The sequence below is a fragment of the Phaseolus vulgaris genome, chromosome 8 (assembly GCF_000499845.2).
Source record: "Phaseolus vulgaris cultivar G19833 chromosome 8, P. vulgaris v2.0, whole genome shotgun sequence".
Lineage (NCBI taxonomy): Eukaryota > Viridiplantae > Streptophyta > Magnoliopsida > Fabales > Fabaceae > Phaseolus > Phaseolus vulgaris.
Window position 1 is genome coordinate 48,449,494 of NC_023752.2, and position 25,913 is coordinate 48,475,406.

At 33.0% G+C, this 25,913-nt stretch overlaps 1 protein-coding gene across 2 annotated transcripts; it reads right to left on the reverse strand.

The window, feature by feature from the left end:
* Positions 1–22,378: 22,378 nt before the first annotated feature.
* Positions 22,379–25,060, reverse strand: LOC137826217 (probable trehalose-phosphate phosphatase C). Of its 2 annotated transcripts, XM_068632104.1 has the most exons (10): positions 24,605–25,060; positions 24,348–24,488; positions 24,167–24,238; positions 23,980–24,072; positions 23,824–23,880; positions 23,599–23,700; positions 23,320–23,467; positions 23,138–23,208; positions 22,960–23,052; positions 22,379–22,850 (listed from the first exon to the last, which is right to left on the reverse strand). In XM_068632104.1, exons 1-10 carry the CDS (start codon positions 24,869–24,871, stop codon positions 22,785–22,787), a joined length of 1,110 nt encoding a protein of 369 aa, XP_068488205.1. In that variant the 5' UTR covers positions 24,872–25,060; the 3' UTR covers positions 22,379–22,784. The 2 variants fall into 2 exon arrangements, with proteins under 2 accessions (XP_068488205.1, XP_068488204.1); XM_068632103.1 differs by having other exon boundaries at positions 23,824–24,072.
* Between the last annotated feature and the right edge of the window lie 853 nt (positions 25,061–25,913).

Below are 25,913 nucleotides of genomic sequence, written 5' to 3' on the forward strand. Positions count from 1 at the left end.
ACAATGAATTAAAAAATATTTGTGGGATGTGTTTTAGATTTTATAAAGTCAAATCTAACTTTTACAATCAAAAGTTTCCATAATGTTTATATAATGTTACACTAACTGATAAATTTCCTTCAAAAGTGAATAGTATATTTATATAATAAAATTTTGAAATATATATTTCACAATTTTATTTTAAATAAGTTGGTTTCTATAATAGTTTATAAATAGGTGTTATTATTTTAAAATATCCATTTCATAATAAAAAGCACCATAAATTTAAAATTCTTACCTGTGAGTACATTCAGAACTAAATTAAAAAAAGGAATTTTGAAACAAACATTGATGAATTTTATTTGTAAAGATTAATGCATTCTAAAATTTTAATTCTCTAACGAAATTTAAAATAAAAAAAACTATTTAACCCCTTATTTTTTTATATAAATAGATATTTTAAACTTTAATTTAAATTCAAATTTATCTCTTTTATAAATAGGCTACTAAAATTTTAATTTTATTTTAATTATCCTTACAACATATTAATTTACTACAATAAATAAGGTTTTTTTGACAAAAAATTTAGTATAAATATAATGTCACTATTTATATATTATTTGAGACTAGTTTTTTATTTACCACAAATACTATTTATACTAGTTGACAAAATTAAAAAATATCACCATTCAATAATATAACATTTATTAAATATTTATAAATTAATAGTTATTTATTATTAGTAACAAACTATTAATTATTAGATTTCTAAAAAAATTGTGTCAATTATAATGTGTCACAAACTTTTTTATATATATTTAAAGAAAATTTGTGTGTATATTTATCTATATGGGAAAAATATTAAATTTGTGTTATTATTCTATCTTTAAATTTATAATCTTCCTTTTCTAAATCATCATTATTTTCATTTTATTACAGTACAATTATTAGTAATAAATATAAATTTATTACTATTTATATATTATTTGTAATTATTTTTAAAATTTATCATAAAAAACTCATTAAAAGTAATAAAATATACATGTAACAAATAATTACTCATTCATATAAAATACCATGTGATAAAATTACTCTTTTATAAGAATATAATTCATAATAATTTATTAAATGTTTATAAATTAATAACATATTATCTTTTATCATTACTATTTCATTATTAATTGTTAAAAAATATATTAAATTTGTTCTCGTATTTAAACTCATTGGCTTCTATTAACGAGATAAATTTACTTTCACTATCTCACTTTATAATGACAATACTTATTTTACTAGTATATTAAATTATAGATTTATTTTTCTTATTCATAAATTTATAATTTTTATTATGATATTAATTAATAATATGTTCCCTTTAAATTTAAATTCATCATCATATAAAATTAAACCACCTAAATTGTTATCTCTCTCTAAATATATATGTGATAGGATTCTAAATCATTAAAAAGAATAAATACAAATAATAGTTGCTTTGGAAAAAAATGATATAAAATAATAATTAATTATCATCATTGTCATCTTCGATATAATTATTTGCTCATCCTCTTTTAAATTTATATTTTCAGGATCATTTTCTTTATCGTCGTAATAACTCATTTCTATTTATCAAAACTCACATTCATGATATAATGCATTAGACATAAATTGGCAGTGTTGTATAAGTCATTTCTATTCATCAAAACTCATATTCATGATATAATGCATTAGACATAAATCGGCACTGATGCATCTTCACTATTAATTTTCGAGAAACCAAATATATATGTATAGAGAAAAAGAGAATATTATTATAGTCAATCATTTTAGGTATTGTCTGTTTTGGAGTTCAGAATTTCGTCACGATTTTATCCTTAAAAAGTGTCTATGAGGGTTAAGGGAGGAAGGTGTCACTACACCATTTTTTTACCTTAGACAATAACTAAAAAATGTTGCCTACAGTAGAGTTTAGGGTTTGCACTCGTTATCTTATATTGGTAGAATAGGCAACGTTTTTTGGAAAAACTTTTAGGCAACATATTTTCTCACAATGTTTAGGCAACGTATTTTTAGTATAGCCTATTATTTAGACAACATTTTTTTAAATGTTGTCATTGGTAAAGACAACACTTATTTACATGTTTTTCTTTTTAGGGAACACTTATTTACATATTGTCTGTCTTTTAGGCAACACATTTTCAGTGTTGCATATTGATAAAATAGGCAATGTTTAGCAATATTTTAGCTTGCATTTTGCTATATTATTTGTTCCTTTTATATTATGTTTCCATTCAAATAAGATGATTGTATAATTGCAAAACCTTAGCAACTAAATTTAAACAAAGTTTTCTTGTATTTTTTAAGGTAAAATTTTGGGTGTCGAGTGTTATTAGATATGTTTATAACCCATAACTACAACGTGGGATCTATCTTTACAAGTATTATTTTTATTTACATGGTTGATGCATACAAGTGAACATATATCTTTTACTTAGAGGCAACACAAATTATTTATTAGCAAATTATAAATGTATATAGGTAATTTCGTGATTCATCAAGACATAATAAGGATTGTTAATTTTTTGCTTGATAAGATGGATGGTGTAGGACACTTCATGGATATTATACCAACAAAGGAAAAGTGACCACATAATTAATACACAAGGAATTACTAAAATGCAAAAGAATCAATTATGAACAGATCAAACCTATTTTTATGGCTTTTGAGTAGTAAACATAACAAAAGACTATTGAATCTGGCTAGAGTAATTTGTAAGGCCATATGAGGTGCAAAGGTCTTTGATCTCTTCCTCTATTAAATAGCCATAGTCTTGCGGAATCCACTACAAACCAAAAGACCTTTAAATCAACTTGGTTAGAATTGAAGGTAAACTCGTTAAATTATAGAACAAATATTTAATTTATGAATTTAGGAGATAATCAAGAAATCTGTGTCACGCTAAAAGACAGGCACAATAAACACTAGCATGCAAAACATTTTCACTTCAGATTATAATGAAAAATGATTAAAGATAATCACAACTTGAGTTTACGTATCTTAAAGGGTGATAAAACTAGGGAGTTGATGAATTGTAATGCAGAAAAGTGCTTCCAACAAAACTCCATCACTTTTTAGTAACGGGTGATTTCAGCAACCAAGTTTATAGTTGGAGTTTCATCATAAAAATAAAAATTATCAACAACAGACAAACCCTCCTAAAAGTACCAAACAAATGCCTAAAACTCACTAGGATAGTAGAGAAACTACCCACAATCAACGAGCTTTAAAGAATGTCCTTGGAATGGTAATTAACAACTTTAATCCAACCAAACATTTCAGAAACAAAATCTAAAAAATAAATATCATAAATCGAATCCAATGAAGTTCATCCCTAAACCCTAAAATTGATTTTTTATCCTATTTTGACACTAAAAACCTTAAAATATGCAAAAGAAATGGAAGGAAAAAAACTTAAACATTGTCTCTTCACATCATTTTGCTTCTGACAACGTCACTGTGGTTAATGAATTTGAAGAACGAACTGCTTACCTTACTCACGCACTGACACTCCTGGTTCGTAAGGAATATGACTTTGAAGAAGATGTTTAAGATTCTGGTTTCATAATTAGGGCGCGATATTGGTATTTAGGTTTTGGTGTATATGCAACCGAGTCTTCAACTTGTTCAACTTAGAGCTCAGTGACAAGGTGAATTCTAGCAATTTAACCACGTCATATAATTACATTATAGACAATAGGTAAAATTATGTGGGCTACCCACAATTTAAAAACTTGGCATAAATGTTATTTAAGACACCTACACTTTAAAAATGTTGTCTAAAATGTTAGTTAAAGCACCCACATTATAAAAAATGTTGCCTAAAATACTATTTAAAATACCCACAATTTTAAAAACAATGCATAAAGTACTCACATTTTAATAACTCTGGTTTGCATTTTATAAAATGTTGCTTAAAATAAATAGACAACATTTTTCCTAAATACTTTGAGCCAAAGGTAAATAAACCTTAGTACATGGGCAATAAAAAAAACATTGCTTATACCCACTTTAGGAAACACTTTTCTACCTGTTGACATGTTAGTATTGCCCAGAGTGAAAAATGGTGTAATGTGTATATAAACTACCCTTGGCCTCGACTCCTTTGTAATGTGAGACTATTGGACATATCGAAACAAGCCCTCCAGTCAAGGGCTAAGGGAACGAGGGTTCGTCTTTGGACTAGTTTTAACTGCCCGGAGGATGCAAGCGTATTTTCAAAACCGCAGCAAAATAGTATTCTCTCTCTATGACCGTTCGCCATATGGCGAATGGACATCATCGAACCTTTAAGTCTGGGGAAGGGACAATGTAAGTTTCTCTTGGAAGGGGCTGACTACTTTACAAAATGGATTGAGGTCGAGTCTATGCTTTCCATCTTGACCAAAAATGTTCAGAATTTTGTTTGGAGAAACATTATATGCCATTTCGACATCCCTCATACAATCATCACAAAATATGGGTGACAATTCATTGACCGAGGCTTGATAGCTTTTTACAAGGGACTCGACATCAAACTGGTCGCTAGTTTGGTTGAACATTCATAGAACAAGAACAAGTTGAGGTTGCAATCAAAGTAATTCTAAACGAGCTCAAAAATTGACTCAGTTCTACAAAGGAAAAAAGGACGGAAGAGTTACTAGAGGTACTTTGGGCTTACCGGTGCACACCTCAAACGACCACAAAAGAAACCTCACACAAAATTATGTACGAGAGAACGAGGCTATAATTCCGGTAGAGGTGGGAGAACCATCCCTGAGAAGACAAATGTTCGACTTAAACTTAAACCAAGAGAGTCTAACGGTCAACCTTTACTTGATTAGTGAATTCAGAGTTGAGACCCGAATTTGAGAGGAAACATGCAAGTTCAGACCAGCATGAAGGTATAACTTCAAAGTCAAACCAAGGAATTTCCAAAAAGGTGATCTCTTGTGGAAAGTGCACAATGATGCGAGAAAAACTTAAGGAAAATTCTCGACAAACTAGGAAGCACCATTCTGAATACAAGATATGAAAGTCGCCAAAGCCTATTACTTAGAATTCTTGTCAGAAAAGTTTGTACCGACGACGTGGAATGTCATTCACCTCAAGTTTTATTACACTTAATAAAATTATGTGCGCTCTATGCATGTTCAGTTATTTTATCCCTAAGGAGGGTTTAAGGCCGAAAAGGTTTTAGCGAGACACTTGTTAAAAACTTGTTTATTGTTTTAGCTGACAAGGTTGACTAAGGCTAAGCACCGAAACCATGGCACTCCCTTTTGAAATAACACAACACAACTCGACTCGCCCAAGGAAGATTTGCCTTAAAGCAGAAATCTCTCTAGGTGCCTAAGAATACCACGTGACTTGGCTCAACCAAGGGAGTTTTGCCTTAAAACAACAATCCCTCCTGATGCCTAACAAAATAATGCAATGTGGCTCGGCCAAGGAAGTTTTTCCTTAAAACGACAATCCCAACCTATGCCCAACAAAACAATGCAATGCGGCTCGGTCAAAGAAGTTTTGCCTTAGAATGACAATTCGTCCTAATGCCTAACGTTAAGCTCGTCATCTTTTCAAACTCCATAAAGTTATAACCTTACCTAATCGAACAATCGATCAGACACATCAATTACTCAAACGGTATTTGACATTCATTCAAAAAATTTAAAGTTATTTAATTTTTCTAACCTTTTCATGGTAGTTATGAGAAAAGTTAATATTTACAATGGTTCGATTAAAACTAGTTAAGAAGATAAAGGTAATATGATCGGTCAAAGCTAGTTAAAAAGAATAAAGCTAACATCCCTCATAAATGAAAATAAGAGTACTTGTATTTACTTCCAAAAGAGGAGGCCACAACTCAACCCCAAGGTTACAAAAAATTAAAGCCTAAGAGATAGTCTTTGACTTCAAACACAACTGAATGCTCCTCGTTAGCGGCAGGGATATCTTTCATCGGGAGGAGTTATCCTTCATAGATGTCCATCCCACTATCAAATATACCCCCATCGGGCGAACCATCATAGAAAACGTGGGTCTCAAGGTACTATCCTCGAGGTTTTGCAGCTTAGCTTCAATAACCACCCTTCTCGACACCCCCTCTTCTCGAGCTAGAGTCATCTCTTCAAGATTTATCTTCAGTTGGCCATGTCGGGCGCCATATGTGGTTTTTCTCCTTAAAGTACACACTCTTTGCACCAACTTGATTAACCTCGGTCTCGTACTTACTATGTTTGCCTTCAAAAGAGGAGTTGGCTTCCAACGGTGCCTTAAAGGAACTTGTCACCTCGGCCAGGTCCTGTTCCAGCTTGGAGATCTTCTGAATCGATGTTGCATCGAATTCCTCATCCACCAGTCACGTGAGCACCAAAACTCACCTTTGTATCTCAATGCAGGCTGAGACTAGATCGTCTTTTGTGAAAGATCACACAACCTACTCCTCGTTTGGTATCAAGCTAACTTGAACACCTTTCACAAAATTTCAACCACCCCCAAGCTAGGGAGTGGCCTATTCAACGACTAAGTGGGTGACGGTAGGAGGCGAGGACTCGGCTCCGATGCTCGACAAGATCCTTAGGGGGACCTTTGGGAGCTCCGATCTTTCCGTTTTCTCCCACGAGGAGTGCTGGTATCTATCAAGGGTGTCGAGTCAATGAGACCGGACTCTAAGCCCCTGACTACGGTATCCAAGTTATTCCTCGTCCGTTGAACGACTATCTGTCACAGTGCCAACAGCTTGGCCTGAGTGCTTGAACTAGTCTGAACCATTATGCCTACAAAAAGAACGAAAGTTAGTAAATGTAAAAATCGATCTAGATGAAAGTAAATGTTAGCCTACAAGCAAAATCTACCCAATAGTGGGGCAATCAATATACTGACAATAGCTCTCGGGTGGGGAGTCTTCTAGGAAATTCATCAAATACATCAAAGATTTTCATATCCTTGGCGCTCGTGAACGAATGATGCCATATCTTATGCCGAGTAGGGGTATCAGTCCAATAAAAAGGAAATTTTGTGCCTTTCAATCATTAAAATACTTCCTACCCTCCGACTCTACAAGGACTTTAAAAAACTTTTCGTTGAAGTGTTTGTACAACGAGGTAAAGGGAGCAAAGAGAATGTTACCCGATCGACTTGTCAATGACAACCAACTCACAGGATTGGACGCAAGACGTCCATTGAGAACTTGTCAAAAGGAAAATTTATGTGCAGCTCGATGAAAAAACAATAATATACATTAAAGAAAAGAGCCTATGGCCCCAATCAATCGTGATAGACGTTTCTGCGCCCGAACAACAACCGACTGAAAGGTAGATGGTACATTAGCAAGGCTGAAAGGCATCATTAGGAACTCGTAATGGCCATCATAGGTTCTAAAAGCGATCTTGTGGCAATCTGTAGGATTAACTGGAATCTGATGGTAACCTGAACGTAGATCAAGTTTGGTGAAAACCTTAGCAGTGGTCAATTCATCAATAGTTGGGATAGGAAAATGGTCTTTAACAGTAATGGCATTTAGACCTCTATAATCCACACAAAAACGCCAGGTGTCATCTTTCTTTTTTATGAGGATAACTGGGATGAAAAAGGGCTTGTGCTGGGGCGGATAATGCCTTCGTTGAGCATTTCGTGAATGAGGGAGGTCATGGTGTGCTTGTGAGCATGTGGGTAGTGGTAGGGTTTAATGTTAAATGGGGCAGAGTGTGGAAGAAGGGGAATGTGATGATTGTGGGGTCTGTGGGGAGGAAGTCCATGGGGAGAAGAGAAAACTGAACTATATGTTTATAAAAGATTGGATATAGTTGGGGGGTTGGATAATCTGTGAGGGCTAGATGGTGATGATAGTGGATCAATAATGAGAAAATGTAGAGAAGAAATGACATCTATGTGTAATAGGTGGCAAAGATGAGTGAAGGAAGCTTGACTACGTAGCAGATTTGTGGTGTCATGTAGTGTAATGGGTAACCCATTGCGGCTTAGAAAAATCAGCCATTAAGGGGCGTAAAGAACGCAACCAGTCCATACTCAAGACAACATCAACCCCTTCAATAGGTAAGAGGTAAAAGGAAATGGGAAAAGTGTAGGTATGTATAGAAACGAGGACATATAGGCAAAACGAGGAACAATGATTTTTGTTGCCATTGCCAACCATAACTGAGAAAGGTGTGATAGGAACGGTGCAAAGTTGGAGGTGAAGGGCCAAACGGGGTTGAATAATGTTATGGGAACTTCCGGTATCTATGAGAATGGTAACAGGAAGATGGCCAATGTAGCCATCAAAGGTAAAAGTGTGGGCTGAGGGAGCTCCACATAAGGCTTGGAAGGAGAGGTGAATGTGTGAAGGTGTATCTGTGGGTTGGTCATTGAAGGTGGTAGGATAGTTTCCATAGTGTTTTCTTCAGGGGTATCGTCACTTAGTAAGAGAAGAAAACGATGGGTGGTGCATTTATGCCCTGGAAAAAAAAATCATCACAGTTATAACACAAACCAATGGCTCTACGCTCTTGTAGTTGGGTTGATGTGATTTTTTTTATAGGTATGGAAGGGGTTGCATGTGGTGTTATAGTGGGAGATGGAGATGAACGTGATGAGGGTAATAAATGATTGGATGGTTGGGGTAAGGTATGGGAAAAACGGAAAGACTGTTTAAAATCCTAGATTTTTAGATTCTAAAAGCTTGGTTAGGCCCATGCCCTGAGTGATGGAAGTGGATTGCAAAACTGCTATTTCTCTTCGAATTTCCAGAAGTATGTCATATATAAAATAATTAAGTATCATCTCCGGATGTAAGCCCATCACTTTGTTGCAAATTTTCTCAAACAATTTTTTATATTCTGCAACTGTGGAGGTTTGACGCAGCTTAAAGAGCTTGGCCTAATGATTTTCATATGTTGAAGGCCCAAAGCGAAGTTCTAGGGCCCAAGTAAAAGAAATCCAGTCAGTAAGTTGATGATTTTGGTACATCCACTTAAACTAACTGAGTGCATCACCTCTCATGTAGAAGACAACCATATTAGCAAGGATATTCTATTTGGATTCCCAGACAGATTGTCGAGACTCCAGATCTCTTTGGAGAGCCAAATGGTTTGCTTGTGTGGTGTGTAGTTCATCTTGAAGGTTGGCTAGTTTGTCAAGGATGGCTTGGGGGGTTTCCTCCATATCCTTGGTTGATTTGGGAGGCATGTAGGGAGCTCAATAAAAGCACCAAAATGTTACGTTGGTGAAAATAGAAGGAAGCAGAACACAAGGAAAAGACTAAGGAAGAACTAACTAAGATAAGGATAAAACTAGAATATTATTCTCTGCCCTTTTTCCAACCATGAAGGTCATTACAAAAGGCAATTGTACCTCTTGTAACAAAAAGCATAAAACATAAATCATAACATAAATATATTCTCCCTACACTAAAATGACAGTTCATTGCTTCTAGATGTAATCTCTAAACTTGATGGATTTTACTCTGCTTCTAATGGGTCTGGACTGTCTATCAGAGTTGCAGTTCTGGTTTCCCCGGGGGAAAATGGATTGTCCCTAAGCCATGTAACTAGTTGTTGAAACTGAGCATGTATCATGCATAGAAACATCTCAAAAGGTCGTTGATGCTAATGAATGGTGAACCTATATGCCCTATATATGGTTGGCAGCCATATGCTGCTCAAGATGATTTAGCAGCTACATAATCTTCCACTAAGTGTTGTGTTTCCCTTTATTAAGCATGTGTTAATGCATTCTTAAAAGACACAAACTTTTGTTACTTAATTAAATGTTAAAATATTATATGTATTATATTTTAATATATAAATTGAATTGTTAAAATAAAAAATCAATGAAGTATTAATATTTAATATAAGTTGTGAGTTCAAACCTCTTAAAGAAAAAAAAAATATTTATAAAAAAACTAATTTTAGTCATACAAATACTTATTAGTAAATAAACATGCCACTATTAATAACATCTTACAATAATTAAATTATTATTAATACTTTTATTATTATTCTTATTGTATTTGGGATAATATATTTAAATGTCATAATTAAGCTTTTATTATAACAAAAACAATTGTTTTATTAAAACCTTTTTTTAATAGTAAAAAAACAATTTGTTATATATATACAAGGTAACAATGACAATTAGTTATCACGTATCAGTATTATAGTCATTATTGTATTTTTGACGATATTTTAAAATTTGACTAAAAAAATTTGGGTGACAAAAAAAATTGTCACTTATAATTATGTATAAAAGTGATAATTCTCAAATATTTTATAATAGTTATTAATTATTAAATATTTTATTATTATAAAAATTATCTTGATGTATAATAGTCACACGTGTGATAATAAATAGACAAATTATTTTAAAATGATAAAATATATATCAATTAAAATACACTTTATTTAGTGGAATAGATTAACACTTTCTAACTCTAAATCATTTCATTTGCTCTTTTGCATTCTTCAATTGATTTTAAACAAATCATTTCTTCATTTTTCTTTCGTTGATATATTACTTATATGCTATGAATGATTTGGTTTTCTTTCTAACACAATTTAAAAGTGTTTAAATATTAGGACAAGTGCCTTTTCAATTTCTTTCCATACACTTCACATTCTTAAAATTATCATGTTGAGAAAGAATAATTAACATTATAAATATTTCGTGTTATGAATATGATTAAACCAAATAAATAAATATTCCAAACATAAAACAAAAATGGACACTACAAAAAATATGTTTATTAGGATGGAAAAAACAAACGCTAACCATAAAAAACGGACGCATCAGTATAACTATCGTGGGTTTAACGTTAATGAAAATTTTGAAGTTAATGTGCTCGACCTAAAAATATTGGCAGGTGAGGACAACGCATTGGTGTCTTTTCTGCATAGGTTAAGCCTACAAGAAGGTGACACAATTTTTAAACTAGCGTGAATTTGACCTACGTGTTTTCCACACAAAATATTATTTAAAAGAGTGTGGACTCAACTTTCGAAGTGTTCATACATTTTTAAAGAAGCGTGAACTTGGCGTGCGACACAATTTTTATTTTACTCTCATGTTTACGTAATTAGCTGTTTGAATTTCAATATAAAATGGAAATAAGGTTTGAAATGTGTATTGGTAATTGTGATAATTGGTGTTCATTGAGAACTGAACCCACTTATAATGCCATTAGGTGGAATTTAATTGGATGTTTTACTTGTAGTTAATATTTATTCTTTACTTTTAAAAATGAAATAATATTTCTTATAATGAGATTTTAAAGTATATAATTTGATTATGTTAATATTTTAACAGATAATAAATAAGAGATTTAAGCAAGTTTGATGCCATAGAGATGTACTTGTTTGTTTTAGATTTTTTAGCACATGAAATCCTGTTTTCGGTATGTAAGTTTTCGTACATTATCAATAAGCCCAACATTTGTCCATATTTTGATTATTGAATCTGAAACATTTAAGGGCGTGTAGAATCACAATGGAGAGATAACTTAAAAGTGCAAAAGGGTTTTTCCTAACTATATACAAATTAGATATCACCCAACACCGCTCCACTTTCTACCTCCTCACCCTTGTAACTACAAGGATCATATACATATTTCATCCTTTATCCATAGGTTTTGTTGGAACTAATTGAAGGAAATAAGAGAAGACAAAAGTTTGTAACCGTAATTGCACAAAATTGTAAAACTGATCTTATTTATTTTGATTTACTTCAATAATATATATAATAAAATTACAATTACTGTAAGCTATAAAATAGGAATATTAACAGGCCTGTAAACTGACAATTAATGCAATATAAGGGTAAAATAGTTTAAGGATAATAAAATCAGAATTAATAACCAACATCCTCCTTTAATCCTGATTTGGAACAACCTTCATGCCCAACATATCTCTTAACTTGATGAAAGCATCGATATTCAATGGCTTAGTGAAAATATCTGCAATTTGATCTTCTGATCTGCAGTATTCCAATTTGATCATGTTCTTCCCAACTTGGTCTTGCAAGAAGTGATATCGAATATCAATGTGTTTACTTCTTTGATGAAAAACCGGATTCTTTGCAAGATTAATTGCAGAGAATCTTAATTGGAACATCTAGATTAAAACCAATTTGAGTCATGATATTGCTAAGCCAAACTGATTGACAAGCACTTCTTGTTGGTGCTACATACTCAGTTTCACAAGTAGATAATGCAACAATTGACTATTTATTTGATGACCACAAGCAAACAGTCTTTCCGATCATAAAACAATTACCATTAGTGTTCTTTCTCTCATCTGAATCTCCACCCCAATCACTGTCTGAGTATCCGACGATCTCAATCTTCTTAGATGAAGAGTAAAATAGACCAAAAGTTGTAGTACCTTTGATGTTGCGCATACTTCTCTTTACAGCTTGTAAATGAACTTGTCGAGGTAACTCCATGTATCGACTGACCAATCCCACAGCATAACATATGTGGGGGTCTAGTACACATGAGATATCTAAGGCTCCCAACAATCTGCTTAAAGTATGTTGCATCTACAGTTTTCCCATCACCTTCCTTCATGAGCTTAATTCCAGTTTCAATTGGAGTCTTAACTGGGTTTGAATCCTTCATCTTAAACTTCTTTAAAAACTTATCAACAAAATTCCTTTGATGAATGAAGATTCCATCATCTCCTTGGATGACTTCAATGCCCAAAAAGTAGGACATAAGACTGATATCAGTCATCTCAAATTCCTTCATCATGATATGCTTGAAATCACCAATCATTTTGAGATTACTTCTTGTAAAAATCACATCATCAACATAAAGACATAAAATTAGCAAATCTCCATAATAGTTAGTCTTTACATAAAGACCATGATCTGATGCACATTTTTTGAATCCAGTGACATGAAGAAATGAATCAATCCTTTTGTTCCAAGCTCTTGGTGCCTGTTTAAGACCATATAAAGCCTTAGTTAGTCTGTACACCTTCTCCTCTTTGCCAGATTGTATGAAACCTGACGACTGTTTTACATAAACCTCTTCATCAAGTGGGCCATTTAGAAACGCAGACTTAACGTCCATTTGGTGAATTTTCCATTGCCTTTGTGCAGCTAAAGCAATGATTAATCTCACTGTTTCCATTCGAGCTACATGAGAAAATATTTCTCCGTAATCATAGCCTTCTCTTTGCTCGAATCCCTTTGCCACCAACCTTGCCTTGTATATATCAATCTAACCATTTATTTTCACTTTAATCTTGTACACCACTTCACATCAATTGCTTTGTGTCCTTTTGGAATATCAATGAGCTGCCATGTATTTTTTTTTTTAATCGCCATCAATTCTTCATTCATAGCCTCTTTCCATTTGGGGTGTTGAATGGCATCTGCAAGTCTCACGGGTTCTGAATCTGCAAGAAAAGCAAAGTGAACTAAATCTCCATTGTCATCAACTTCATCATCAAGATTTACTTCGCAATCTTGAAGGTGTACAGGTTGTCGTTGTTGCCTTCTTGGTCGCTCCATCATAGTTGCAATTGGAGTTGCAACTTCAGGTGCTTCAGGTTGAACTGCAGGTGCTTCAAGAGTGACTTCGTCTTCCTCTTGTTCGTGATTACTATCTTCTTGAACACAATTGACAGCATGATTATCACGTTTTGATTTGTACTCATTTGCATAATAGTCGCGTTTATGGCAATTATAACACTCAACATTTGATTTATTATAAATGTCTCCTCGTCCTCCGCGTCCACGTTCACCACACCAAGAGTTATTTGAACTTGGATTGTGATTGGAACCAATGTTGTTTTGCTCAGCGCCTGCATGATTCTGGGCACCACGACCTTTACTACAATAAGTACCATGTTTATGATAGGATCTACCAATTGAGACTTGTGCTTGTAAAGACTATTCAATTGGTTTTTCAATCTTATTGTCATTCATTCGCTGCTCATGCGCTCGTAGGGAACCAAACAATAACCTTACTGTCATTTTTGAAATGTCATTGGCCTCTTCAATTGCGGCAACAACATGTTCAAATCTGGAAGTTAAAGACCTCAAAATCTTTTCCACCTTTAACTGCTCCGAATGTGTTTCACCATTGCTCTTCATCTGATTTGTCAAGGCAAGAACTTTGTTTATATAGACATCAATAGTCTTTGTGGTTTCCATCTGCAACAATTCATATTGACGTCTTAGGGTTTGAAGACGCACCCTTTTGATCTTATCATCACCTTTATAATTGGTTGATAAAATTGTCCAAGTCTCACTGACAGTTGTTGCTCTTTCTATATGCTCAAACGTCTCGTCATTCATCCCTTAATGGATGAGATACAAAGCTTTATTGTCCTTCTTCTTCTGATCACGCTGCGCTACTTGTTGCGCCTCAGTTCCATTAGCAGCTAATGCAGACACTCCACTCTCAACGACATCCCATAACTCATGATAATCAAACAAAACTCTCATCTGCACACACCACCGATTGTAATTTTTTCCATCAAGGATAGGGACTGATAATTGGGTAGAGTTTATTATAACATACTAGCTCTTGATACCACTTGTTGGAACTAGTTGAAGGAAATAAGAGAAGACAAAAGGTTGTAACAACTGATTGAACGTAATTGCACAAAATTGCAAAACTGGTCATATTTATTTTGATTTAGTTCAATAATATATATATATATATATATATATATATATATAATAAAATTACAATTACGGTAAGCTATAAAATAGGAATACTAACATGTCTGTAAACTGACCAATATAACAGTAAAATAGTTTAAAAATAATAAAATCAGAATTAATAATCAACAAGTTTAACTATTCTTATTATAAATATATGCTATATGCCTTATTTTATGTATAATTTATGTGTTACTTTTTCATGGTTACTTATAAAATATCTGTTTCAAAGTGGGACCTTCTTAAACACTAGATTAAGAAACTTTTGATCAGCAATTTGAGCTTCCATAGTAAGTTTCAGTGATAGTCTTCACAATGGTCCAAAGTCACTATAATGGTTTACAAAGTTTTGGTACCACAAAGGACCAAAATGTTGCCTAATTAATTGGTACCACATATAGACTCAACTCAACACCTTTCTAATTTATATATACCAAGCCAAGTCAATTAAGCTAAAAAAAATCTTAACGTGTGTTAACCACAATTCTATCCAGAGACTTAATTAAAGTTATTAATGGAATTCGCATCTAGTTATAAATAATATATTAATTGATTTGCTTTCATTTTTCACCAACAAAAATGGAAGTGATCAAGTTAGCCAACTGACAGGTACATCATGACAGCAAAGATTGAAAGCGAAAGAAAATATGAAACTCACGTTTCTGTTCTTAGGATGGCATGACTACTTTGTCCGCACGGTTGCTTAAGCTCAAGTATTCCCACTCGAAAATGTTCGAGCTCATTGGAAAATACTATGCTCGTACTCTGAAATTTACTTACAGTAACGTTAAGAAGTTTTCAAATAAATAAAAATTAATTATTTACGTGACATTAACCTCCACAAATTTATTATTTATTTAAATTTAATTTTAAAATATATAAGGTGACTTTTAAAAAAAAATTAAAATTTTAAAATTTTAACGTGGCTTTTTATTATAATTTTAAAAAAATTATAATAAAAATCTACGGAGTTTTTTTTATATATCCAATATATAATGATTTGAAACATTAAACCATAATAAAATTTAGGATTAAAAATAAAATAGATCTTTTAGTTTTTTTTGTTATTTTCTTAATTTTAAATATTATTTTTATTATATTTTAATATAAAGATGAATTGTAACAAAAAAAGAAGAAAAAAAGTAATGAATTATTCATATTTAATGTAAATGAATTAATTCAAAGATGTTAGAAAAAATATTTATAAAACGTTGAGAAGGTTTAAAGATTAATTAGGATAATATTAAAATTTTCATTTATAAAATTAGTAAAATTTAAAGATTAATTGCAATAAAATTAAAGTTTAAGGTGTTTATTTGTAAATGAGATAAAATTTAAGAATTAATTAAGAAAAAAAAATTGAAATATCTATTTAGGAGAGAATGAAGTTTAAGGGGCTAAATATTTTTTTCCTATTCTAAATATGTTATAAAAGAGATTCAAAAATACCTTATGCAAGAGTTGTTCCAAAACTACATAAATGAAATGTTGTGTTCTTAAAGCCTTTTGGATGATACCTATCACACAACCAAAATGTTATACTACTTTAATAATATTTAACTTAATATACTTAAAAATAGTCATGGAAGAACTATTTCGCAATACTTTATGATTTTTTTTCTGTACTAGACACAAATAATGCAAAGGTATTTTGGGAGTTTACGTGAATTTTAAGTAAACGAGTAGTGTAGGTTGGTTTTTTATGGTGCGGAAAGAAAAAAGATGAATGGTTTGTATGTGCCATGGTTTTGGGCTTTAGATTTTATTAGGCAATTAAAATAGGTTTTGATACAATTAGTAAAGAGATTTAAAAAGTGGCCATAAGAGATAGAGAAACTTTCCCTTCCCTTTTTATGGTGGGTAGGTAGTGAAGGAGATAGGTGTATGATGTAGTCATAAAGGGATAACTACATTTCGAAAAACCCTATTTCAACCATCTTTGCATAGCCCCCCAGAATTAACATAACTTAATCAACAATTTAAGAAGTCAATCACAAGGACTTTGGGATGAACCTAAAACACAAGTTTTGGGGCTAAAAATAGTCAGCCCAATAAAGAACTAATGCTTTGTTGTTTCTTCCTTCACCCCATCTTCTTAAAATACAAAAAATATACAAAAAAAATATCATTTTGAACATATGGAAAAATTTTATATTATAGAATCTGGAAGGTATTTATGGATTGGGAATGCCTTATAGATTCTATAATCCAAAATGAGTTTCTTTTAAAAATACATTTTGCATTATGGAATCTGGAAGATATTTTCATATTATAAAATTCGTAAGGTATTTTTAGATTTGGGAATACCTTCCAGATTCTGTAATCCGTACGGTATTTTTTGAAGAATAAAAATATTATTGATCATAAAATTCAGAAGGTTTTCTGGATCCAGAAATATCTTTCAGATCCTACAATCCCAGAGGTGTAAATAGAAAAAAATACATTTTTAGATTATGGATTTGATAATGTATTTTTTAAAGACAAAATGGTATTTTAGCTTGACTGGGGGTGCCAGGAGAATTTATGGAAGTGCAGGAAGAAATAGTCATGCTTTCAATACACTCTCAAGTTATGCAGTTTGGCTCAGTTGAGCAAAGAGAAGGATAGAATAGAAATCTTGGGCTAAGATGAAGTCGAGCAGCCCAGCACAAAATAACAAGCTGCAACATACAAAATTATGGGTCAAAAGGAAGCAACCCAATATGAATATAAAACATTAGGGCAATTTCTTCCTGCACCTCTACATTTTTTCTCCCTGCACCCCTACATTCTTCAAAAATACCAAAATTACGTTTTCCAGTAAGTGTTTCTAGAATAGTGATTTCGTAAGCAAAGGGTATTTCCAAAATAGAAGATCCAGAAGACAAAAAAATCATTTCAAAACACTTTCTGAACACATTTTTTTTCTGGATTGATAAATCCAGAATTCATAAAACATGTTTCGGAAAAGATGTTCCAGAAATATTTCGAAAAGAACAATCCAGAAGTCATTTTCTAAAGGGGCAAAACAGTCTTCTCCAAAAATGAGGGGTGTAGGAAGAAATTTGTAGAGGTGCAGAAAGAAGTTGCCAAACATTAGATGAGTGTTATAATGGACTAAAAGAGTATAAGCCTAATAAAGGAAGAAAAGGGGATGCAGTACACAAGCTCAAGTTAATTAAACTATTTTTTTTCAACGAATTAGGCGTGCAGAAACCACACCTATAATATTGGAAAAAAGGAAAAAAAGTACAAATCAAAATAGACTACATCAAAATTTACTTAAATAACAAACTATAAAAAGAGAAATCATAATTATTACTAATGATCAATTAATAAATATAATTAATTATTAGTAAGTCTGAATGCAAGTCATTAAAATTTAATCGAATAAGTTGCCAAATAACCAATCAAAATAATTGATTAAATTGTAAAATAATCATATTTGTGTTATAATTATCTAATCAGATAAAAGTAATATACTGTTTACTTCACATAACTATTATTATTGTTATTATTATTATTATTATTTTATAAATGAATTTTCAAACTTAAACCTAACACGAAATAATCAATTAAGCTAATTACTTATTAGATTAATGAAGTTAGTTAACAATCTACCAGCTTGTTTTTATTTAATTTCACAAAACAAATTAAGGCTTTTAATCAAGAATAAAGATTAATTTACCTAATAAAATACTAAGTTCATCAGGCAAATTGGAGAATCAATTTAAATTAACCTCAATTTAAAAAATCGCAGGCAATTCTGTTTACTGATAATTAAAGACTGATTCTTTTAAGACATAAAAAACACCAAAATTGTTGTTTTCTCTCTCGAGAAATAACTTTTTCATATAATTAACTGTGGATTGAATCAAACTTTTATGTAAAATAAAATAGCACTATAAAAAATTATTAAGTAAAAATTAATTTTAAAAATTCAAAAATTATTAATTAAGTGTACTGTGCAGCAAAGGTTTTTCCTAGTTTTTGAGAAGTAAAATATTTGTAAATTGATATATTTTAGACATTAAGTTGATGTAGAATCGTTTTAGGACATGTGTTTGAAAAGCAAAATATTGATTTTGTAAATATTTTTGTGATTTGTCATTAAAAGTTAGAATTTGTAGGTATGGAAAGGCATTGAAGCATTTTGTTTGGCATTGTGTAGTCACCAAAGCTAACTGCTTCCTCGTTATGGCAACATCTGTCCCATTAGAAGAACTGACTCACTGCACTCTGGCCGAAAGCCTCATAATAATGCTCACTCTTTCACTCATATATCTATCTTTATACCTTTTAATTTACCTAGTTTTCACTTTCTATCCTTCATAACTACCACCTTTCTTTTAACAACCTAGCATGACACTGAAGGGCTAGCTAGATACCAGCAATAACCCTTTTATCAAACTCAAAACAATCACTGTTTGCTCCCTCTAACACCAGCAACTATTCATAATCCTATAACATTCTACAAAATTAACTCATAAATGTATTGGTATATTCTTTCCATAATGTTTAACAAACTATTTGTTGATTCGTTAATTATTGTTGTGTGGACAGTGATTAAAAAAACTATACTGGCATACTATGAAAGGCTAAATATGCTCATTCTTGAAGTGGGGACCATTGGATCGATGTCCTTCATCAGAGAGCAGACAGGTCTATGGAGATCCATTATTGAGTATCTCTATGGCAATGGCAAATAATGCATTACAGAGAGAACCATATGCCTTGTAGCTTGCTAGCTAACTTAATTATTAAAGCACACAACAGTACTTGACTAATAATTAAACTATAGGAACAAAGGTTGTTGAGGTCGCATGATGGGAAATGTGAAGGGTTTGGAAACATGGCACAAGATGGGTTTTGTTGTTTTAGCTTATGAATATATAAATATAGTTTTTGGGGTTATGATAAAGAATGTATTTTAATTAGCAATAATACTACTATGAAGGGTCCCTTTCTTTTCTTTTTCCTCCTTTTTTTATTTCTCAGGTGTGGTCTATTGGGAGCAAAAAGGTCACAACTGAAAGGCACTCAGATATTCTGAATGGCCTCGATAATCACCCGTATGAGGAAAAGGGTGTGCAAAGAAGAAGTAATAATATTATTTGCATATGTTTTCTCTCTCACACAAATCATGTATGTGTGTGTGTATGATTGACACATTGATGAGTGCAAGCTGTTGGATTTTGGCATAATATGAGAGCTAGGAGGGGTTGGGTGAAATGTGTTAAGAAATGCCCATTTTTCTTCCAATAATTGGAGCTTCTAAGGCTTGGCATATTTTATTTAAGTAACCAATGATGAAACTGAATCTAGTGGCAACCTTTCTTTACACGTATGAAAATGAAGGCCAGGGTTCCAAGGCTTGGAAACATGTTTGGTGTCCCCATTATGAATCCCCTCTCGTGTCTTCTTCAAATCAAGCACTTTGAGTGGATTCCAACTCCTCCTCAACCATTTATAAGATTCACCAATTAGTGGATTTCCCTTTCACGCACCTAACCCTTTGAAAACAAGCCATTAAACTAGAAATCAGATCTCTCACATTGTTTAAAATATTACTGTTTTCAGATACCACTCTGCTGATATTTCATCGAGGTTGGTTCTGTCAAATCAAATCAGGGTGCCCAATGGCTAACATCTCTTTACTAGTCTGGGTTCAATATCCTAATTCAACATGGATGGGGCTAGCAATAGTTAATTGTAGGGTATGTTAGGAATTCGGATCGTCAAGATCAACCAAAGTGTTTCTTTTAACTAGTTTTATTATCCCAGATCTTACTCCCTTTATCTTTATCTTTATCTGAAGCAGTCTTAAAATATAAAGTGAGGTGAGGATCATAAAAATATATATATGTACGAGTCAGATTTAGACCTCCTGCCATCTTAATAAGGCTTATTAAAACTAACCATTGTGCTTGTGTCTTTTTCTAACTTTGTCTGACAAAAGGGTGAATATAGATGCCCTGTATACAAGTTGGGAGGTACAGGACCAAGCAGGTTTATGTACTGTGAAACTGAGACTATAATTGTCAAATATCTTCTTCAAAATGACCACCCTTTGTTTGGTAATGGCGTGACCAACTCATTTCACGCATAGCACCTTGACCATAAGAATAGGGTGGTTGGCAATAATGGAAGTAATTTTCAGGGCTTAGTGATCCAATGGTGGGACTTGGGTTTTAGCATAAGGTTTGCTTCTTTGAGAAAGTTAGGTGTGTAGCTTGTATAGTAATGCAAAATGTGCACAATTGGAGTAAGGAAAATATGGCGAAACAGAAACATGTATAATTGCAAACCAAAGGTGGCCATCACGGTTGCTTGCCAGCTTGTCATAGTATCTACCAATGCTCCCACCTAAATTTTGAAATTTATATCTTTGAACAATTATTACATGGTGAAGCATGATCTACATCGCTTTCTGTGTTTGTTTACACAACGTGGTTTTTTAGTCAGAGTTGAATTTTTGATTTGTAGCTTCCCTCACATGACTCGTGATGATAAGGATATATGTTTGCATGCGAAACTGAGGGACTAGTTCTTTTCACAAGAGAGATCCATATCTCCACACCACCTTACTATTGTTATAACTATTTTATACTGTACTACATTGTTCACATCAATTTATACATTAACAAATTTCAAACTCAAAACATTTAACAAATTTCCAACTCAATTAGCCACTCACATTTGTGTCAGTGTTGGCATGTCCTCCTAAAACGACAAAGCTCCCAATTATTAAAGCTCCTACCATTTCTTTTCGGGATAAATCCAAATGTCAATACAATTTCTACACGCGTGTACTTCTTAACCAGTGAGCTCTATTTTTCCTGCATCACAAGGGGTATCTTGACAACTGTATTCTTATGTACAGCTGTCACCACTCTTGTGAAAGATTTATCTGGCTCAGATTCTGGAAATGAGGGTAGAGAGACACCAACTTCAAGATTTCACATGGTTTTCGTTTCTTTAACTACCTTTCTCTAGTTTTCACCTTCACTTAATTGGCTCACAGACTAAATAACCTACTCTTCTTTAGTATAATATGCATAAAGGAACCCCAAAACACCACTATCCATAAGCTTCTCCAGTTATGATATTTTATGCCACATCTCTGTATTATTCCTGCACACTCACAACCCTTATTAACAACCTTAAATTTATTCCAAGATCGAGACCAGAATATAAAATTTGGCACAACAAATCACTGTGATGACAAGTATAGTGTGTCTACAAATTTTACTGGTTTGGTTTCTTAGAACAAGATGTCGAATATTAAATTTAAATCCAAAATTTACCATTCCTTGGTTGAGGGATATGCTATATGCGGCAATATCAATGCATTGCTTAAACTAACAATCAACATAGTTGCAACATGGTTGCTTTAATTTAATTGAAGTTGTTCGCTTATCTTGATTGTTTTTTATTTCGAAGAAGTAACTTTACCGTACAACATTTCATGCGCGTTTGTCATCTATATTTCCGAAGTTGGGATTATATATATAACTTCTCTGCTCAATTTCATGTAGTATTATACTACTTTTATATATTAACTTCCTTTATTCATCCTCTCAACATTATTCACGTAACATCTTGTGGCATCAAGTTAGGTTAGAGTTTTATTTGTACGTTTGCGTTCCTATTCAAAGGAAATCACATTTTTTCTTTCTTTCAAGAAACACCGTTTACGGTGAAACAGATACAAACAGGTTATTATAAATATGAATTTATTTTTTAAAAATTTGGGTACAAAGTCATTTTGCACTTGTGATTGTCTAAATCACCTTTTCTAGTTGAAGTTGGTGATTTTCATACGATAAGTACAGTTGAGAACAAGAAGGTTGACGCGCCATTCGCAATTGCGGCATAATACATCAGTTTCTTTCACTATCCGCATGCGCATGCAAACGTGTGAAGGAATAGACTACATTTCAAAAAAAAAGAGAGAGAAAGAGAGAGAGAACCTAGCTATTTGAACTTGGTCCCTCCCTCACTCCCTAAAACTTTAAATTATGGAACACACTATTTCCTATTTCCAACAAGAAAGGGATATAATCGGAACCACCCCTTGACCAAATTCTGGGTTGGTGTCAATTTCCCTGAACTCATCAAGAATCTACAACTTGTGGTATTGGGTACTCGTTCTTTTCCACTCCACCAAATGCCGCAAAAACTGCCCAACCTGTGAACAAAAACATCATTTTGTTACCTCCAATTCATTGTTAGCAGCAAGAAAAAGATGTACACGATAATGCTCGGATATGACAATTAACGTTAGACATTGATCGTACCTCAGTTGGATCTTGCAAAGTGTAGGAAGCATCGGTTTCTTTTGGAATTTTAGAAACAAGAATTCCAATCCCTTGACCCCTCTTCCGTAAAACCTGATTACATGTGATAAGTTAGAAAAATATTTAACACAAATTTTAGCAAGTTATATATAACAAGGTGGTGGCCTTTGTTAATTACCTTAAAAGCATCTTCGTCAGTTCGATCATCACCAATATAGATTGGAAATACATTATCAGAGTTACCATATCCTGGAAATGCAAAAGAAAAAAAAGGGAGAGTGAGGACATGTAGCTGATGAAACACGTACCAGCAGCATTTTGAAACAAAAGAAGGCTATTTATTTATGCATGAAGAGTTACCAAGTGATTCTAGCAAGAATTCAAGAGCCTTGCCCTTGTCCCATTTTATGGTTGGTCGAATCTCAAGCACTTTTCTGCCTTGAGTTAGCTTAAGTTTGGGGTAGTGTTCGAGGACCAAGCTCACTTGTTCAGCCAATGATGCCCAACTCTGAGTAAAACAGGAATAGAATAATGATGATTAGATATAAAACAAAAATATTAGCCGTCAATTATAACGTGTCTCGTGCGTGTGCAAGTGGTGTGGGAGGAATTAAATATTTTGGTGAATGTTGGTGGTACCTTTTCGTCAACACAGCGAAAGTGCACGGACAAACAAAACTTGTTATTTTCTACCTTAGCCCCCGGGACAGGCTTTGTTTTATCCACCAAGATGTTGTACACCTGACCCCATAATAGAACAATGATAACGGCACAGTTAAAATCGAGTGTAAGTGCTGAGAAAATGACGAGCCAGGAGATTCATCAATTATGTGGGACTTAAAAACAAAACAATAATCAACAAACCTCATTGATCATGGGTAAGAATTCACTCGCGGGTTGGAAGAGTACTGCTTCGTTTCCCTGGAAGAAAACAAAAAAATACGAATCTATGATGAGAGGGAAGGACACCATGATAAAAATCTTGGTTTCATTAATTTGGTTATGGAAACTTTTTCTCACTTTCTTAGTACTTCGCCTATTTGTTGGTCCCTTGATGTCCATTCCATGGCTCCCAGCATAGTACAGTTCTGCCAATCTCACAAAGCTATACACCTAATAAAATTCGAAAAATTCCAAATTAGTTCTCACCCAAATGATAATATATATTTTTTTTTTTTCGTTTTGATTTGAAGAGAAAAAAATGTACCTTGTCTATGCACCTTCCACTCACGATGGCAGTGGGGAAATGCCTTGCTATGTCCTTCAATGTGGCCCTCATCTGATTTATTTACAGAAATGAACAAGAAAGGGAAAATCAATTTCACTATTTTCCCTTATTTTAACAATTTGAAGTTGGTGAATAAAACAAGAGAGAACAAAAGGTGTACCTTTTGACTCATGTATGCTTTATCTGGGTCTGCAACAATTGGGGAGAGAGTTCCATCATAGTCAAGAAAAGTGACAATCTGCTTCCCTTTGGACTCACATATAATCTGATCAAACAGGTTCAGTGCCGAAGGGTGGTAAAGCTGCACAAAGTTTGCGAAACCGAACAGAATCAAGTCAGACACAATAAATAACACCAAAAGGTTCAATTTCAATCACACCATGTTGTGAAAAACAAGGCTTTGTGTTTTATGCTTACAGTCCAAGGACTCGGGTCTTGGTTCTGCGTGGATTTGACTCGTGTGGGAGAAGAAGCTCTCATTGAATCAATCCATGTGTTAACTTTGGTTCCTCCTTTTCCACTTCCATCCTCCAAAGTTTTCAATAAGAGCTTTTTCTGGGGTAGGCCTAAAACCCCACCAAGCAAAGCCATTATTCCAGGCACTGCAGCTCTAGGTAGAGCACCTGAGTTTGAAATCGACATTGCAAACTCCAGAAGAGTGTTATTCACATTACGGTTCGTCATTCTATACCAACACCAAGTTTTAAACAGCAACAAGAATAATAACAGTAACAGTATGAATCTTGAGAGAGAAAAAAAAATTGAGGGGTGGAGTGAATTGAGAATGAGAAATGGGAAGAAGGGTCACGGGGTTTTATAGAGAGAAGGGCAGAGAGAGAAGAACAGAGGAGAAAGGTATGGTATGTTATGTAGATGCTTCCTCTGATTAACGTGGAATTTATAGTGGAAAAAGTTTGAATAAGAGTAAATTATAAAAAGAAAAATGCACTCGCTTTCTACTCGTTGGTTTAAGTCTCGTATAAGCGAGGAGTGTGTGGTCAATTCATAACTTCGGTTACACGGGCATAAACCGACGAAACTATCACCTTTTATGATGGCCCTTGTACTTTTCAGTAACTATACTAAATAAGAAAGTTGGAGGGACCACATAATAATCGCTCAGGCACCTCCTTTTCTATGTTTTTTCTGAAACAGTTTTTACAATAATCACCAACTATTACTGATAAGTTCTTTCATAACCATTTTGCCACTAACTTGCTTTATCAGATTCTATTAAGGTAAATAGCACCTTGCTTTTATGATTTCTTTTTCTAAAAGTAAGACAAATACTAACAAGTGTTTTCAGGACAATGGTTACAAAAAATTAACAATAACTTTTTATTCAAATACATATATAAATACACCTTCTTCTCTATTTTTTATTTATTTATATATTTCTATACTCAATCTTAACTCACTGCTCTATGATATCTTAAAGTAAACTAACTATAGTAATGGTAGAATGTAATTAAACATGATTATTTAATTATCTTTTGACCAACCCAATTGAGTTTGAAGGGTTGGTTTATCAAATATAGTGAATTAAGATTCAATTTTTTTTTTAATATAGTATTTCATTTTTGTGTTTTAAACATGTTTTTAAAAACAGTCATGTTTAAAATGCTACCGAACACTAAATATGTCCATACATTCCTTAACTATGATTCGATCTTTTGATTTTTCTAACATTTGAATTTTGGACCTTTTTTCGAATACAATTTGCTTT